At 31.6% G+C, this 19,700-nt stretch overlaps 1 protein-coding gene across 2 annotated transcripts; it reads left to right on the top strand.

Annotated features, from left to right (window-relative positions):
• Positions 1–68: 68 nt before the first annotated feature.
• LOC111883211 (protein STRUBBELIG-RECEPTOR FAMILY 3) lies at positions 69–10,711 on the top strand. 2 transcript variants are annotated; one of them, XM_023879555.3, is made up of 17 exons: positions 69–224; positions 517–669; positions 1,362–1,497; positions 1,575–1,646; positions 1,781–1,846; positions 2,140–2,211; positions 2,875–2,946; positions 3,153–3,224; positions 3,304–3,369; positions 3,594–3,659; positions 4,434–4,867; positions 5,595–6,049; positions 7,102–7,373; positions 8,275–8,413; positions 8,491–8,627; positions 9,154–9,310; positions 10,234–10,711. In XM_023879555.3, exons 2-17 carry the CDS (start codon positions 573–575, stop codon positions 10,327–10,329), a joined length of 2,409 nt encoding a protein of 802 aa, XP_023735323.2. In that variant the 5' UTR covers positions 69–224; positions 517–572; the 3' UTR covers positions 10,330–10,711. The 2 variants fall into 2 exon arrangements, with proteins under 2 accessions (XP_023735323.2, XP_023735324.2); XM_023879556.3 differs by having other exon boundaries at positions 108–323.
• Positions 10,712–19,700: the final 8,989 nt, after the last annotated feature.

Here is a 19,700-nt window from a genome sequence, read left to right as displayed (position 1 = left end):
CACGCGCTCTCTCACTGCGCGTGGGCATAACAGTTTCACTTTCCTTTAAGCAAACTTGTTCATTAGCAGATATGTATGACTTCCATACACACACAATCACCGAGCATCCATTCATTTCCTTTCCAGAGAGAGAAAGTAGAGAGAGAATTAAACTTTTTCTGTCTGTCATCTCTGCAACTTTCCAACATTTCTCTCACCTTTCCTCTGTTCTTCACCTCTTCAAGGTGATCGATTTTTTTATACTATCTAGATTTCATAATCTTAATTCTCTGCAGCATCTGCTATGTGTTCGATTAAATGCCCCAAAGAATCTTTACCTCTTTGTGAGTGTTTTACTTCACTTACACTCAAATCTAGACAACACTCACATGAGCATGTTGTGTTATTTCGTCATCCAATGCCATTATTTCCTCATAAGATGCTTAGCATTCAGCTTCAATCACCATTTTTTTACTTCAATATTTGCTTTAAATCAATCGACTCTTGATGACGTTTATTTGTTAAATCTTCTTGTAGGTTGAATTGGATATGCAGAGGTTAAATTATTGGAAGAAATAGCACTTTTTGGATCAATGGGTGTCGAGAGATCTATAATTTACTTGTTGCTGTTCTTAGGGTTTGTATTGATCTTCGTGGGCCCAATTTCTCTTGCTACCAATCCTGCAGATGGTAAGTCTTCTCGTAGACTAAATTAAGGTCTTCTCTCTATTATTCTTTATTAGAAAGAGATGTGTATGTGTGTGCTTCCGTGTGAAAAAGACTGAACTAGATCTGCCTAATAAACACTATTTCCGATGAACATAAGTGCACCCAATCTTGACCTCTTCTTATTAATCTTGATCGAAACCGATGAAAATTGAAAACCTCATATTTAAGTTCTAAGTAGCTATAAATCCGCTTTTATCTTTAACAACTTGAATATTTTGCATAACTTAAGAAAACGAAGAGTTCAATAAGATTTCATAAAAATTTACACTTAAAGCCGTTGGCAATTTAACTTCATTAATTAGGATGACAAAACCTTTTGAAACTAACATTTTGAAACACATGGAAATACTTCATAGTCATTGACTCCTTGTGTCTTGTTTGTGGAAGTTTACATATTACTTTCATATGAATAGGGCAAAGATAATTACCTTTTAAGTTCTTGAAAATTTCATATCCACCTTTCATTACAACTTCTCTTTTTCTTTTTTTTCTTTATGTGATAATACCCATATGGAATTTGATATAAAGTTATAAAGGAACAATGATGTTTTGTCCTTCTTTTTATCGTCTTTATCTTTTCGGTGTTTAAAAATTAAATGTCTGATACTGTTACCGATACTGATACTGATGATACTGTTTTTTTATCCACACAGTCAGTGCGATAAATAAACTGTATGTTGCATTGGGATCTCCACTACTCCCTGGATGGACAGCTAGTGCTGGAGACCCGTGTATCGAGGGTTGGCAGGGTGTTGCATGTGACCCTACTAATACAAACATCTTATCAATGTATGTAACTCCTTTTTCTCCTTTTTTTTTTCATTAATTGTCTTCTTATAATATTTTCGTTATTATTATTATTACAGAACTGTTATTGGTGCCAATATAGTAGGAGAACTTGGTGAGAGCCTAGGATCTTTTACTTCACTTCAAAGCATGTAAGATACTAAGATCCCATTTCTTCTTTTTTCTCATTAAATAAGTGTTTTGTCTAGATAAATTATATATATATATATATATAAAAAAGATTTCTTGATGTTTGACTGATATAATTTGTCTTATTTTATTGTAGAGATTTGAGCAATAATCTTATTCGGGGTAGTATTCCAACTGAATTTCCTGTTACTATCATGAATATGTAAGTTTTCCTATCATTCTTCACACACATGGTTTAAGCAGTCTGAGAGTTTCAATTCCAATGTGGATTAGGTTGTACTGTTATGTGGGCCAGTGTGTACCTGATTTACATTTAATGCTTTTAGAGTGGGCCAGTGTGGGCCAACTCTAGGGTTGCTAGAAGAATAACCCCCGTATTGATAAAAAAAAAATAACAAGTTTTCTTAAAAAGTAACACTTGACATAAAAATTAAAATGACTATTTTACCCTTTTTCTCTGATGGCTAAACATGTGATGGTCTTTACCTTTGGCAGTTTTCTTGCAGATAACAACTTCACGGGAAGCATTCCGGTTTTTCTAACCTCTTTAACACAATTAACAGCCTTGTAAGTTTTTTTTTTTTTTTTTTTTTTTTTTTTTTTTTTTTTTTTTCTTTTTTTTTTACTGTGTATTCTATTAAAATGTAAAATATAGCAACATACTTTCATTTATTTGTTTACTTTAGAATCCTACTTTTACTTTTTCATATTAGGGTTAATCTCAAAAAGGACCTTATATTTTGTGTTTTTTTTCCAGATTAGACCTCAATTTTTTTTTCTGCAAAAGACCTTGTATTTTTTTTCATTTTTCCCGATCTGGCCCTTTTAGTCATTTTTTTCCAAAAAAAATTGTAAAATGGGAGGGTTTTTTCGATAAAAACTAAAAAAGGTGAGGGTTTATTTGGGAACATTTAGAAGGTTGAGTTTTTTTTTTGGAAAACAATACAAAGTTGAGGGCTTTTTCGGAAAGAATGAAAAAAAATACAAGGTCTTTTTCAGGCAAAAAGTAAATTTGAGGTTTAATCCAGAAAAAAAACACAAAATATAAGGTCATTTTTGAGATTGACCCTTCATATTACAACATTATAGAAAGAAATGAAAGCAAGATGCTTTAATACACAAATAAATGAAAATACTTTGCTATTCATAGCATTTAGCCCTTGTTTTTATTTGCTTAAATATTTATTGGAGTTATTAATATAATAATATGTTATGTTTCTTGTACTTTAGGTCTCTAAATGATAACAATTTATCAGGAGAAATACCGGATTCCTTTGAAGGCCTTACGGGTTTGGTTAATCTGTAGGATCCATTATCTTAAAAATATCACTCTTTTTTCCTTTTTATTATTTTAGTATTTTAATCCCAATGTGGATTAGGCTCTTATGTCAGCAACTAGTGGGCCACTGTGTACTTGATTTACAGTGTGAGTCAGCTCAAGGGTTGTTGGAACTTGGTCTAATAACCTTTTTTTTTTTTTTTTTTTTTTTTTTTTTCCTTTTTTGCAGTGATTTGTCTAGTAATGATTTGAGTGGAGAATTACCTTCCTCTTTACAACATTTATCTTTTCTAACTACTTTGTGAGTAATCATTTTTTATTAATTACAAAAGTTTTATGACATTTATTTACACGAGTGAAGCTGACATGTTCATGGGCAGTCATATGCAGAACAATCAACTCTCTGGGACTCTAGATGTTCTACAAGATCTTCCATTGACTGATCTGTAAGCTTCTCAAATTATAGCAATGTAGAGAAGAATAACATGTTCAATGGATGAAAATAAGTTGCTATTGGCAAACTTTCAAGTAAAAATGACCTGTTTATCCTTTGTAATCATTAAAACTATTGATTAGGTTATTCATATCATCCACTAGGTTTCCCCTACTTTGTTTATTTATTTATTTATTTTTTTATCTTTTAATGATTTGTTCTTTTTCATACTTTCAGGAATGTAGAGAATAACATGTTCAATGGACCTATACCTGAAAAGTTACTAGCCATTCCTATTTTCAGGTGCATAAGTAGTTATGCTCATAAACTTTGGGCTCATTTGAATATACTAGTCTTGAACATGACTTTTTTGTGTCTGTGTTTGTTACACGGGCTTTCTAGGGTTATTTTTGTCTTTTTTTTAATGATGTAGATGAGGAGGGCGTTTATGTCTTTTGCATACTGAGCTTGGCATGCATTGGACTATGATTTGGATTCATGTCAAGACAAAAATCGTAATCTTTTGTCCCTTCCAAAAAGGTGGGATATGGACTCCCTCTCAATCTCTCGTCCATGTAAAAAGACAAGAATGCCCTTCTCGTCATTATTATCAAAAATAGCCCTAGAAAGCTTGTCTTGTCACATTCGATCCTGTCTCGTGTAACAAACTGCGTTTGTTACACGAGACAGGAAACGACTGTACTGTTTAAACTTACTAGGGCTAATTTTGATGATAATGACGAGAAGGGTATTCTTGTCATCTTACATGGACGAGAGATCGAGAGGGAGTCCATGTCCCACCTTTTTGGAAGGGACAAAAGATTACGATTTTTGTCTTGACATGAATCCAAATCATAGTCCAATGCATGCCAAGCTCAGTGTGCAAAAGACATAAACGCCCTCCTCATCTACATCGTTAAAAAAAAGACAAAAATAACCCTAGAAATCTCATGTAACAAACACAGAAACAAAAAAGTCATGTTCAAGACTAGCATAAGAAACGGGCCTAGAAGGCCCAATATGTTTTACCCAACCACACTTCCACTTGCTAACTTAAAAATCTTGTTTGGATATCAGAAAAGACGGGAACTTATTCAATACCACAAGTGCAGCTCCACTATCTCCACCTACATCCCCGACCCCACTCACGCCCCCAGGCACCACCACCGGAACGCCTTTTTTCCCATCACCTCGACAGACACCCGGGAAACAATCGCCACCTGGCAAACAAACACCATCACAACAAGCGGATGGTCCATCGTCAAATCAAGGGTCCAAATCTAGCTCCACAAATAAGTCATGGAGTTCTAAAAAGAAAGTTTGGGTATCAATTGCATCGGTATTTGGTTTTATAGTTTTGGGATTAGTCTGTCTGCTATTTATACCACCCTGCTTTAGAAGAAAACGACTTCCTGGTTTGACGAACAAGAGACATGAGATCGCTCCGTATAATCGTGAGAGTCATATGGAGAGTGGGCCCTTTGCTCAACCACCTAATCAAGTTGATAAAGGTAAGAAACTAAGAATGTGAGAAATAGCAACGTACTTTTTTTAGATATGTTATAGCATCCTACTTTCATTCCTTTTTATCATAGCTTTTTACTTTTGTTTTGTTTTTTTTTTCTTGATAAGGTATTTTTTTTCCTATTAGAATATTTTTACTTTTAAAAGTCTACAGGATTATAAAGGGTTAATCTCATAAAAGACCTTATATTTTGCTTTTTTTTTTTTTTTTTTTTTTCTTCTGGATTACTCCTCAAATTTGTTTTTTGCCTGACAAAGACCTTGTATTTTTTTAATTTTTTTCGATCTGCCCCTTTTAGTCATTTTTTCCAAAAAAATTGTAAAATGTGAGGGTTTTTTTTGAGAAAAACTAAAAAAGTTGCGGGTTTATTTGGAAGCATTAAGAAGGTTGAGGGTTTTTTTAGAAAAAGGTTACAAAGTCGAGGGCTTTTTCGGAAAAAATAAAAAAAATACAAGGTTTTTTTCAGGCAAAAAATAAATTTGAGGTTTAATCTGGAAAAAAAAACACAAAATATAAGGTATTTTTAAGATTAACCCATGAAGTTTGAGGGTTTATTTGGAAGCAATTACAAGGTTGATGGGTTTTTTGGAAAAAAAAGACATTATAATTTAAAAGTTTCCCAATAATCACTTTTGTGATATTAAGAAATGGAAGTATGTTACTAATTCTTGAAATTTAACCTTTAATAATATTATTCTTACTTGTTCTTTCAGCACCCCCAAAGAAGGCGGCAGTTCCACCACCAAAGGAGGAGCAACAACAACTGCTTTCACCACCACCACCACCACCACGTAGAACAGTCCCCATGCAAAGATTCACCGCGTTACCAAAGCAAGACAGTCAGGAGATAGATTTCACCAGATTTGATATAGACTCCATGCGACCTCCACCACCTCCACCGCCTCCACCACCACCACCTCCACCACCGCCAGTTTCATCATCAGAACCAATTCATCTACCTTTCGAGAAGGTTATTGTCGAGCCTATAGCGGTGGCTGCTGTCGCCACATCAGCAAGAACTTCCACCAAACCTGTTGTGCCTCAAACATATGTGAGATCTTACACAATTGCATCTCTTCAGCAATACACAAACAGTTTTTCTCAGGATAATCTTATTGGTGGAGGAATGTTGGGGAGTGTTTATAGGGCACAGCTTCCTGATGGAAAGGTATCAATTCTACATTCTACATATATATAATATATTCAATCATTAATATGCAATAAAGTAGTTTTTTAGACAGAATATGCAATGTTTATATATATATATATATATATATATATATATATATATATACACACACACACACACACAATGTTTGACTTTTCTTTTTAGTTTTTATCAGTTTATGCAAATATGTTTCTTGTTTTAGAAACTTACAAAACTGACATGGATTATGCAACCGTGTTTCAATTGGTAAAATATTTACATCTTTTGGTCCTAAAATGAAATATTTTGTATAAAAAGTCATTTTGTGCATAAATTGGGGAAGAAAAAGCGAAACTTTGTTAAATGCGCATTTAAGGGTTAATCTCATAAAAGACCTTATATTTTGTGTTTTTTTCCAGATTATACCTCAAATTTATTTTTTGCCTGAAAAAGACCTTGTATTTTTTTTTTTTCATTTTTTCTGATCTGACCCTTTTAGTCATTTTTTTCCAAAAAAAATTATAAAATGTGAGGGTTTTTTTTTGAGAAAAATAACAAAGTTGAGGGTTTATTTGGAAGCATTTAGAAGGTTGAGGGGCTATTTCGGAAAAAAAAATACAAAGTTAAGGACTCTTTTGGAAAAAATGAAAAAATACAAGGTCTTTATTAGGCAAAAAAAATAAATTTGAGGTTTAATCCAGAAAAAAACACAAAATATAAAGTCGTTTATGAGATTAACCCCACATTTAACCCTTTATAGAAAGTTTCAAGATGTGTGTTGCCTATTTCTCATTACAAATGAGAACTATTTGCTTAAAAAATCACTTTCAAGCTGTGTTCCAAAAAAAAATCACTTTTATAGCATATCATACTTCCAATCAAATCTAGTCTTCCAATTTTTTTTGTATTTGTATACAGTTGTTATGAACTTATGAGTAGGTATTTTTTTTTCAAACTACAAATCTTGTAATAAAAAGAAACAAAACTACATTACTATTTCATACATTTAACCTTATCTTCTAAAATCTCAACATCTTATTCTTATGTACTACTTTTGAAAATGTTTTGTTTAGTTTCTTGCTGTGAAGAAATTGGACAAAAAGGTTATCAATCAGCAAAAAGAGGAGGATTTCATTGAGCTTGTTAATAATATAGACAAAATTCGTCATGCAAATGTTGTTGAACTGATGGGGTATTGTTCAGAGCATGGTCAAAGGCTATTAATTTATGAATATTGTAGTAGTGGGACCCTTCAAGATGCTCTACACTCTGATGATGATTACAAAAGAAAATTTTCATGGAAAACACGCATTCGAATGGCACTTGGAGCTGCTAGAGCCTTAGAGTAAGTCAAATACACAATTTTAACAATTTCATCAATTTTTAAAAATTTAGCTGCTTGACTATTTATTATTTTATATATTGATTCATTGAACAATGAATACATATGTATTTTATATGTGTCAATATTTTGGGGGTGAAAACGTACATTCACCATTTTCTGGATTTGGACACTTCCATATTTTTTTATTGATTAAAAATATTACACTTTTTTTGACCTTATAAAAGAACCATTTTTCCATATTTTCACCATTTCGTTGGTTTACTCATTGAACTATTTTTTATTTATTATTATTGTTATTTTTTTTTTTCGATTTAGCCCTAAAACTATTATCATAATAATCATAAAATAAAAAAACAGTTCGGCAGCTAAATCAATAAAAATGGGGTTTAATCTCCAAAAAGACCTTATATTTTATGTTTTTTCCGTGTTAAACCTCAAATATATTTTTTAACTTTTATTTTTTCATTTTTTCTGGAAAAGCCCTCAACTTTGTACTTTTTTCCGAAAAAAACCCCTCAACTTTTTCAGTTTTTCTCGAAAAAACCCTCGCATTTTACAATTGTTTTTGGAAAAAAAAATGACTAGAAGGGCCAGATCGGAAAAAATGAAAAAAATACAAGGTCTTTTTCAGGCAGAAAAATAAACTTCGAGGTTTAATCCGGAAAAAAAAACACAACATATAACGTCTTCTTTGAGATTAACCCGAAAAATGGCGATTGTATTTTACCTTTTATCAAAACTAGAAACCATGATAAATGGTTTTCCAAATAATGAAGTGGCTAAACTCATAAAATAGTGAAAGTAAATACTAGACAACTAGATAAAAAGTTTTCTAGATTACTTCATTCTTATGTATTTATTTATCTAGAAAAATAATTTTTATTTTTAAATAATGGTGTAGGTATCTACACGAGTTCTGTGATCCACCTGTCATTCATAGAAACTTCAAGTCAGCCAATGTTCTTCTAGATGATGATCTTTCTGTACGTGTCTCTGATTGTGGTTTGGCTCCTTTAATAACCCCAGGCTCAGTTAATCAGGTAATAATAACTATTATTATTTAATATTTTAATAATAATAATATAAATAAAAAAATTATGTTTTTATCCACTTACAGTTGTCAGGAAACATTCAATCAGCCTTCAGTTATGGTGCCCCTGAATTCGAGTCAGGAATCTATACATCTATGAGTGATGTGTACAGTTTTGGGGTGGTGATGTTAGAACTTTTAACAGGCAGAAAATCTTACGACAGGTAAATAATATAATTTAAATGTTAAATGTTGTATTTAATTATTTATTATAATTTATAGCATCCTAACAAGAAAGAAATTCAAAGTACAATGCTTTAATTAGGTAGATATTTTGAAGAATAATATGTTGATAAGAAAAAAAATTGGAAGTCAAATTGAGTAATGGAAAAAAAATGAAAGTAGGTTGCTATATCTTGCATTTAGATTGGGTTAAATGCAAGAAATATCAACCTACATTTTTTTTTCGTTAAATAATTGAAAGTATCATGCTGTTATATAATAGTATAATAATACCCAATTATAGCAATGTCATTCAAATATAAAGCTATTTTCACTAGTGTAATCAAGTAGATTCTTCAAAGTACAATGTCTTAATAGGAAAAAGAAATTGTAAGTGCAATGTTGTAATAGCATCATACTTTCATTTATTTGATGTGTTATAGTAAAAATGCTATAAATATAATAAACAAAAACATGAAAGTACGTTGCTATTTCATTTACTTTTTTTTTTTTTTGTTTTGTTTATAGTGCGCGACCTCGTGGGGAGCAGTTGTTGGTGAGATGGGCAGTGGGTCAACTTCATGATATTGATGCATTGTCAAGAATGGTTGACCCTTCTCTCAATGGTCAATATCCACCAAAATCATTATCACATTTTGCAGATATTATATCACGTTGTGTTCAGGTTTGTTATTATAAAACATTTCTTCTTAATTAAGGGAATGTACTTTATTTTCTATAGTGATTAATTAAACCATTATAATTTTTTTAACCGATAAAAAAACATATACGGAAAATTTATAAAAAAAATAAATAAGTACTTTCACCGTTTTGTTGATATTGTTGTGTGATAATAATTATAAAAAAAAAGTATTGGTTGAATAGGTAAATCAAGTAACTGAGAAAAATAGTTTAATTATTTGGGAAAATGGTTAAAGTAGATAAATGGGTTAATCTAAAAAAGACCTTATATTTTGTGGGTTTTTTTTTCAGGATTAAACCTCAGATTTGTTTTTCGCCTGAAAAAGACCTTGTATTTTTTCCGATCTGGCCCTTTTAGTCATTTTTTTCCCAAAAACAATTGTAAAATGTGAAGGTTTTTTCGAGAAAAACTAAAAAAGTTGAGGGTTTTTTTCGGAAAAAAAAATACAAAGTTGAGGGCTTTATTGGAAAAAAGGAAAAAATACAATGTCTTTTTTAGGCAAAAAATAAATTTGAGGTTTAATCCGGAAAAAACACAAAATATAAGGTCTTTTTTGAGATTAACCCTGGATAAATTGATAAAACTCTGAAAGTACCTTTTTTTTTTTGTATATTTCCCAACTATTTCTTTGATATTTTATCCTTATAACTCCAAAATGCTTTCTCTTTTTTTGCATAGAAAATTTGATAAATTTAATCTTGTTGGATATTAAAAATAAAAGATTTTTTTTTTTTTTTCATATTTGAATTTGAAAAGTACTAGGTTAAATTTAGAGTAATTTAGGTTTTTAGAAACAAAATGTTGTTACTAGCAATTAAAAATGGTGTTACTTGTAAGTTGCTGACGTGGCAGATGCCACTTGATAAAAATTGCTGACATGGAAAATGATTTTATTATATCTGCAGGCGGAGCCGGAGTTTAGGCCACCGATGTCAGAAGTGGTGCAGGATCTGATAAATATGATCAGGAGAGAGTCTTCTAATAGATCAGATGGGGATTGATTGTTAATGATAATAATAATAATAATATTAGGAATAGCTTGTGATGAGAAGTCAAAGTCAAAGTCAAAGTCAAGGTCAATGTGCCAAGATTATAATTCTTGTGAAATTTTGAATGCACATGGCTAGGCTAACACAGTCTATTCTTGTACAAAAGGGGAATATGAAATATGTCTATAGGACAAAGCCAAATTTGATGGTTATTTTGTTTCAAGATTGAACAACCATTTTGGCATTTGGTGGTTGGTTTGGTTATATCCCAATTCTTATGGTCAAAATGGTAAATTTACAACTCCCATTTGATTATTCAAATGTAATTGTTGAATTTCATATATTGACAATGTATTGTTTGTGATTATTCAAATTTCATTTTCTTTGGTGGTTATTTTGTACTTTCCCCTTTTATTATGTTGGTCATAGACAAGCATTTTATAGCATGAACTATTTAAATAATTTTTATGAAATATTTTTTAGTTTTAATTTGTGGAAAATAGGAAACATCAATAGTTCATAAAATTTCAAAGCGAGTACGGAATACGGGTCCAACCATTAATTCCAAAGATGGTTTAGTAAATTATGGAGAGTGCATTGTAGGCATCAAAACAATGGTTTAAAGATAACATATTCTTAACAATAACATAAGTGTTCTAAACATGCTTAAACCTTGTAGTCTTCAATACTTTTAACTAGGGATGACATTTAAAACTAGAAAACTGGAACCGTTAGAACCAAAATATATAGAACTGGTTCCGGTTCCGGGTTTAAAGAATGACTTTCCGAGTTTCGGGTAATCCGGGTTTGGGTCCATCGGGTCCGTGTAAACCGGGTTTAAGAACCGCAATCCCTGTTAGGAACTGAACCGTTTTTTATGAAAAGTTTAAAATACGCATACTCATTCGTTTTAAGTCGGATTGACATTAGGTTTTTTCAACATGCAGTTTAAATTTTGTACATGATATTAGACTAAAAATTTGTTATTTTTAGTTTTATATTCATTGAATTACAGTCCCGTAAAATCAAGATATCAAAGTTGGAAGTTTTTTGTTTTTTACAAGTGTTCTAAACATGCGTAAACCTTAGTTTTCAATGCTTCTAACAACTACCACTTACCTATAAAAATTAACATGGGAAGTTAGGTTACAAGGAGTGTAGTGAGTACAAACTTACATAGACATTATACCAATTGTACATAACTCCAACACCAAATTATATATAAATGACAAATTAAATATCCTTTCATTTTTTTCTTCTTATCTATCCTCCTACCATTTTTAGATGATGATAAGTATAATAAAATTTTATTTAAATTATGACAAATGTAATATAAATATACAAGCTCATACTTCATCAAAAACAAATAAGTCATCAAAACTCAATTTGGGGGAAATACATAATATAAGCCAAAGTATATTGTCGTTATCAAAAGTTCTCATATATACACAACAATAAGTAAAAAACAATTGTATGCAATGCAACGAAATGCCCAAAACCCCAAATCCGAATCTCAGAACAAAATCCTCTCTCAGAGGATAAATATTCTTGTATCAAATTCCTAGTAACTTGTATCTATCTACTACTATAGTCTCATATATATATATATATATATATATATATATATATATATATATATATATATATATATATATATATATAGAGAGAGAGAGAGAGAGAGAGAGCTAGGTTCATGTATTCAAAGTAATTATTGTGTTATTGTATGCATAAATGTGGGTCAATCAAAATTAAATAATTAAATAAATAAACAAGGGTATTTTAGTAATTTGATAAATAGCTTCCACAAATAATCCTTATAATCATGCTAGCATTCAATTTAACCTAATTTCTTTTCTTATATACAGCCGTCATCGATGTCTTCCATAAAAAAATGAACTGAAACAAAAGGAAGGGCTTTATTTCCCCGTGTTCATCACCTGACTAACAGATCGGGCAAAGATGGAAGAATGCAGACGAATGGAATACAGTGAGAGGGAAACACGAACGCGATAAGGAGTGCAAAGGGTCGCATTTGGTCGATCGATTTGCGAGGAGGTCGTCTCCGAAATCGACGAGGCCGAAGCAGTGAAGGTGGGAAGAATCCGTGAAGCCCTCTTCCTGATCTGATGGTGATGTGTGAAGGGGGAAAATAGACCTATCAACGTATGAGAAATCAGAGTTATCTAAAGGAAACTATATTTATTCTGTTTCAGATTGATGAAGAATAACAAAGAATCGGATTTGTTGGAGGTAAGAAAGAATTGGTTTGATTATGATAATACGTTTTTCTACAAATTCTTTGTCGCTCTTTCATTTTAGTTCTTTTTGAAGATTTTTATACCAAAATCGATGTATTCTGAAAAAGAAATAAACGAATATTCAGTTTGGGTTTATGTATGCCATTTCTTGGTTCTCCAACATCTGTTGTCGCAGACCCGCAGATCCTTGCCAGAAGTCATCATATTTGTTTCTATGTTTCTAATTTTCACTCCTTCGTCAAAATCATAAAGATACACATGGTATAGGTTAAATGGATTTCAAGAATTATTCACTTTGAGTATATTCACTACTTCTATTTGGTGGGTTCTCTTATTTGTGTAATCTTCTGTTTTGAACATCCAACTCTTGAAAATGTAAATCTTGAAGTAAAGCATGGCTAAAAAATACAGTTTGTTGGTCAGTTGGTGTTGGAAAGTCTTGTTTCGGCTGTGATTAGGGCAAGAAGAAAGATGTAAGAAATCCAAAAAAGATGTATCACTTAGAACATGTATTTAGGGAAAGGGGAGATGATTGTAGCATATGATTTGATTGAGATATATTATGAAGTTTTCTAGCCTACTATTGAATCATAGAAGCAAGGTAGCTTACATACTTGCAAATCATGTTATTTTCACTTCAGGTCTTGTAGAATTTGCAAATTAACAATATTTTGGTGAAATTTGTCATAGAGCTTATTATGATGCATGACAGGTGTTTGTGGAAGTTCCTGAAAAATAATCTGACCCGACCATGTGGTATTCATTCTGTCAGATTTACTAAATTTTTGTGGTATTTTTTTGCCATGTAAAAGCATTCTCAGAGAATATTATTATTACATGATTTGATTCATGGCAGTTATTTTCGTAAAATGTCTAATTTCATTGATGATCAAGGGCTTGAAGATTAGATGATGGTTGAACAATTGTCATTGGTCTTCACAAAGGAAAGAGCTATTCTTCTGATAGAATAATCTACAATAGAATGATAGGAGTATATGTAATAATATATTCTGCTAGAATATTCAGGGCGAATAATATACATGGTTTTGTTTGTTATTAGTGAGTATTTCATTGTCATAGACTATTATATAAATTTTTTACTTTTTTAAGAATGTAATGAAAATTTTGAAGTTGTATCCAAAAGTTTGTTATTAGTCCGTGTTGGCATTCTCATAGAATATCATTCTAATAGAAATATGTATTCGAAAATTCCTAGAGAATATGATTCTAACAGAATGTCATTCTAACAGAATAAAATCAGGTTTAATTATAAAAATTACGTTATAATTAAAATTAAAGTAATTAAAAAAATTAGAATTTTAAAATCAAGAGAGTTAATTATCCTAAAAAATATGAAATTTTCCTTTTTTAAATTTATCTCAATTGTCTAAAATACCCTTAGAATGAAATTAGATGATATTTTTTCAATTATCTTTAATTTAATAATATGTATTAATCACTTTCTTAAAATAAGTAAAATGATTGGCCCACATTTATGCATACAATAACACAATAATTACTTTGAATAGAATAACCTAAGCCTATATATATATATATATATATATATATATATAGAGAGAGAGAGAGAGAGAGAGAGAGAGAGGTTCAAGTGTTTAAAGTAAGTATTGTATTATTGTATGCATAAATGTGGGCCAATCAAAATTAAATAAAAAATTAAATAATTAAATAAATAAATAATGGTAATTTATTAATATGAATAATAACTTCCAAAAATAATCCCTATAATCATGGTATTGACTTTTAACCTAATTGACTTTTTCTAACCCTAATTTTATGCCCTTCATAAACCAGCCCCTTACCATCAAATCGAACGATTGTGGGAGAAACGGGTGCAATCCCAAATTTTCATTCCCGATTTCTAACCCTTTCGCTTAGTGTGTTCTGTGATGAGGCGATTGGCGATTGAGGAAGGAGGCTCCTTCGGTTCTTGGCTGGACCGAGGGGGTGGGTCTGTTGCTGAGATAGCAAATGAGTTCATAAATTTTGTCAGCCGATTTTTACTGAGATAGCAAATGAGTGCTATAAAGTAGCAACAGATAGAAGTGGATGTTGTGTGCTTCAAGCATATGTAGAACACTCTCGTGGAGAACTTAGAACACGATTAGTCGCTGAGATTATGGCCAATTCAGTTCATCTGGCTGAAGATCCTTTCGGGTTTGTGTCTCTAAATTAATCCTTTAAACCAACATTGTCTTTTATCTTCATCATTTAATGGATTAAGATGATTGGTGTAATTGAATTTATAAATTACGTTCTGCAACACATGGTGGGATTGAACATACCGGTGTTCACTTCTATGCCTTCTGTTAACTTTTCCATATGTCTCTTGTTAAATTCTAAGGTACTGATACAATTGGAGGAGTAAGAATCCCAACTTCATTTTGTGGCATTCTTGGATTCCGGCCTTCACATGGAGTTGTATCCACAATTGGGGTTCTCCCTAATTCACAGAGTTTAGGCACTGTTGGTATGTAGTCTTGGTATGTCCTATGTTTTTTCATGTAGTCTTTTGGTTTTTGTCAAACTATATGTCACAACTAGAAATTTTTATGTCTTGTAACTACAACACTTAAGCCAAATTATGAATCAAAGACATGAGAGCATGTACGATGCATACTCTATAACAACATAATTTCAATCAAACACCTCATACAAGCATTTCAATGTAGTCATTAAGCAATTGGAGACCCTAGAAGTTCTTGTTTAAGTCCATTATGGACTAGGACTTCCTTATTGGGCCCAATGGACCAATAAGCTTCCAATTTGACTACCTTGGGCTTAGAACTCTTAAATGGGATCCAATTGGACCCATTTCCATTTAATTCAATATTTTGGGCCATATTGGGCCTAGAATGAAATAGATTAATTATATGAACCATTTTGGACCATAATTAACCTAATCTAACCCAATAAAGCATAAAAATCACATTTCTATTTTTATAGGGCCAAAAATCATTCATCCTAACTGTAACATGGGCTTAAGGGCAAAAAGCCCAAAAACCTCCTCTCACCCTCCCCATTTTCGGCCCAAGCCCAAGAGAAAGAGGAGTTGACTTTGTGAGTGACACCTCACCATTATTCATGGGACATCCATGCATGAGAACTCAAACATCCATGCACTCACATACTTCCAAGCTTAGCCACTCTTTTCTCTTTCTCTCTCTCTCTCTCTCTCTCTCTCTCTCTCTCTTTCTCTCGGCCGATTTCAAGCACACACACACACACATTTCACTCATTTTTCTCTCAAGAAAACTCCCTCATATCTCCTCCATATTTTCGAGATCTAAGGAGCTTTCAAGAAGATATCTCCACAAATTCTTCATCTAAGGTAAGATCAAGTTTGGATCTATGATCTAGGTTCTTTTTTTTTTTTTTATCAAAATCTCCTTCTAATCCATGTAAAAATCATGATCACTCTCTTAGAAACCCTCTAAGTTCGAGATCTCCAAGGAAGGTTGCTAAGGCCGAATTTTCTTCTCATTTTCTTCCAAAAACCGAAACCACACCCAAAGCTGAGCTTCATACCCCTCTTTTTCGGTTTTTATAAGTTTTGTGGGGGATAATACAAACAAATGTGTAGATCTATGAGTATATGTATGCCTTGTATGATTTTTATGCTTATATGTATGATCTTATGTGATTGTGATGTTTATACTAGCCAAAAAGAACCTAAAAATCGAGATCTACAATATGATGAATGAAATAAGTATAACTTATACCATTTCACACTAATCAAGTCTAGAAAAATAATCAAGTTGGTTAATATGAACATTTTTGGACTTAAAACCCATTTTTGGGCTCAAAATGCTAAAAATACAAAACTAAAGGGCCCAAAACGACAATATATGAATTCTGAAGGTTGAGATGAGTCTAAACAGTTTCTAATGTGTATTTTCTGAATATCAACACTTTTGAGGGGTTAAAAATATGAATTTTAAACATAATGGGCCAAAATGGGCTTTTCGGCCCAATAAAGCCCCAAATTGTGAAAATTTTGATTTGGAGGGGCTGAAACTGCACATTTCTGTAAAACAGGGGATTTCTAGTGTACCAAGTTCATTTCAAGGGTCAAAAATGCTTTTCAAATTAAAAAGGGGCCAAAGATGCAAAAATTTTCCTTTTTGGGCCAAAATTGTAAAAGTTGCGAAAATGGAGGTTTCAACCGAGAAAATTTCATTTTTGAAGGACTTAAGCTGTTTATCAAGTAAATTTGTGCTAAAAATGTCTTTCCAACAAGTTTTGATACTAAAGTGTCAAGAAAAATAGTTTAAGGACTAAAATGGAAATTCTTTTATACACAAAGGGTTAAAAGTGTAAATTTTATCCAAGAAAGGGATTAAAAAGATAAAATCTAATTCTTAAAACAAAAAATCCCTTAAGATAAAAATACTAGTACTACGTCTACCGGCGAAACGTAATAATAAATACACCTTCAACACCAAAATCGTTATCAAACGAATTGATTCGGTCTCGAATCAATAACAAATCAAAAATCAATAAACGATGGTACTTCAATACACACATGGAAAATTCGCGAGAAGTCAATACACCATCTTTGGGCTCAAAAGTTTCAAATCGTGCTTGTTGGGCCTAGCTAGCCCAATGACATGATCTTTAGGCCCGAAGGGAACGCGGTTACATGTTATTGGGGCTTATATGACCTAGTTTCGTGTAAAAGGACTTTCAATAGCTTTGTTGTGCTGTTGGGCCCCAAGGGTCCTTTGGTACTGCTAGCAAAGTCAAGAAGTCAAATGCGAGTCGGGCCAAGGTCCTTTCGCATTCACGATAGCCTTGAACGACTCATGGAAATAACGGGGGCTTCGTACCCTCTTTTCTCCTCGGTTGTGGGGCTATGAGAAGTCAGGGTGGTTGGATTAAGTGAGTAGTACGGACGACGCCTAAGGGATCGTTTGTAAAGTTGTAAACTAGTCATTTTCATTAATGCGTGATTGTAACGACTCACAACCCGTAATTAATCCAATGTCACCTGGAATTATCGAAAACAACGTCGTATCGGAATAACACTAACTCAGCTACGTAATTTAATGTATTGGGAAAACATCGGGTTTTCCTGGGAAATTCAACGCTCTTAACTATGTGATATATACAAAGTTTAACAATTATTCACATTCATAATAATCAACAAGCATACTTACGGATCTTCACACTTTTTCCTATATACAACATTTCTTTTTAAAAAATATCGGATTTTCTGTGGTTTTCAAAATTATACAAATCATTTCTTTTCAAACCTTACTTATGAACTCACCAACATTTCATATGTTGACGTTTTTCCAAAATACTTGTATTCTCAGGTAACAGGTAAATCGAAGGAAAAATGTACCCAGTGATGTCATGTTGTTTGTTTAATTAGTATCGAACAATTTACGTTTTGGAAATATAATGTTTTGAAACAATATACTAAATGTAAACAATACCGGTTGTAATATTTCAATGCATGGTGATGAATGATGTTATGTTTCATGTATATTCATTGTGATGGTATTCAATGGAGTCACAATAGCCCTCAGACGTTTCCGCCGTCTGGTTCGGGGGTGTGACACTATATGTCAGTAGAAGTCTTCAGTTTTATTGCTGTTTCTTAATATTTCATGTTTTTGATGATGAAAATCTTTCAGAAATTTTTGCTCGTGATACTTCTGTTTTGCATCGTGTTGGGCATGTTCTTCTTAGAAGAACAAGGTGCATAGTTGTGGTTGATGATTTATTTCAGTTATCTAAAGCTCCTCAACAGAAAATTGTATATATTGTTAGCAAAGTAACTGAAAAGTTATCTGGTTGTAAGTTCCTTCCCAAATTTTTATGGGAATATGGATGCTTCTGAATTGTTGAAGGAGAAGGTTTTTACAATTTTACCATTTTACCCTTCTACTCCATTAAAGAACTAATTTTGTTTGTGGTTTTAGGGAAATGCTGCATATAAAGGAAGACAATGGAATAAAGCTGTAAGCTATTACACTGAAGCTATTAAGTTGGATGAATCCAATGCTACTTTTTACTGTAACAGAGCAGCTGCGTATTTAGAATTAGGATGGTATGTTTTTTTTACTTTGAATTTAATTTATTTTTATATATAAAATTGTTATTAATTTTGTTAACAAATTGATGATGGTTATGTTTATATCATAGCTTTCAACAAGCTGAGGAGGATTGTAGCAAAGCAATATCAAAAGTTGGAATGGAATGACGAATTCCAATTCTGTTGGAATCACAGAAGTTGATGCTTGAAGAACGGACCACAAAATTGAAACGGAATCAAGAATTCCAATTCTGTTGGAATCAAAAATGTTGATGTTTGAAGAACGGACCACAAAGTTGAAACTGACCACATTATTCTTTTAGAATGTATTAGTCGTTGTTAGATTTTGATTTAATTATTGACAATTGTTACCCGTATTCTATAAGAAATAATGTAATTTTTGTTTTTATTCTTCAATTGATTGTTCAAGAATTTGTTATTCTACTAGAAGTTTATAAATTCACGATAAAGAAATAGGTTCAAGAATATTTTAATTATTTATGGTTCAAGAATATTTTTATTTTTGAATATACTCATAAACATATTCGGCCAGAATGTTAGAATTAAAAGAATTATAATTCGTAAAATCGGATTTTTAAAATTAATAGAATCTATGATCCCTTAAAAAAAATGCAATTTTCCTTTATTAAATCTATATTAATTGACTAAATTGCCCTTGTAATTAATTAAGATGATTTTTTCAATTATATTTAATTCAATAATATACATTAATCACTTTCTTAAAATAAGTAAATTTGATTGGCCCACATTTATGAATACAATAACACAATAATTGCTTTAAACAAAATAACCTAAGCTATATATATACTAGTTGTGAGACCCATGTGATACATGGATTAATTCAAAAACATAAACACCTATGAAAATCTAAAAGTTTAGAAATTTTGAATTTATAAAAAAAATTTATTTAATTATTAAAAACGAAGTATTTATTTACCATTTAAATTTATAAAAATAATTTAAATAAATAAACAATTAAAATAATTGGATTCAATTTAGAATTATAGAAATTATAAGGAAAGTTGCATTAATGAATTGGATAT

This window comes from Lactuca sativa, chromosome 8, assembly GCF_002870075.4.
Source record: "Lactuca sativa cultivar Salinas chromosome 8, Lsat_Salinas_v11, whole genome shotgun sequence".
NCBI lineage: Eukaryota > Viridiplantae > Streptophyta > Magnoliopsida > Asterales > Asteraceae > Lactuca > Lactuca sativa.
The sequence above is the reverse complement of the archived record's forward strand: the minus strand, read 5'-3'. Positions and strand labels throughout refer to the sequence as shown.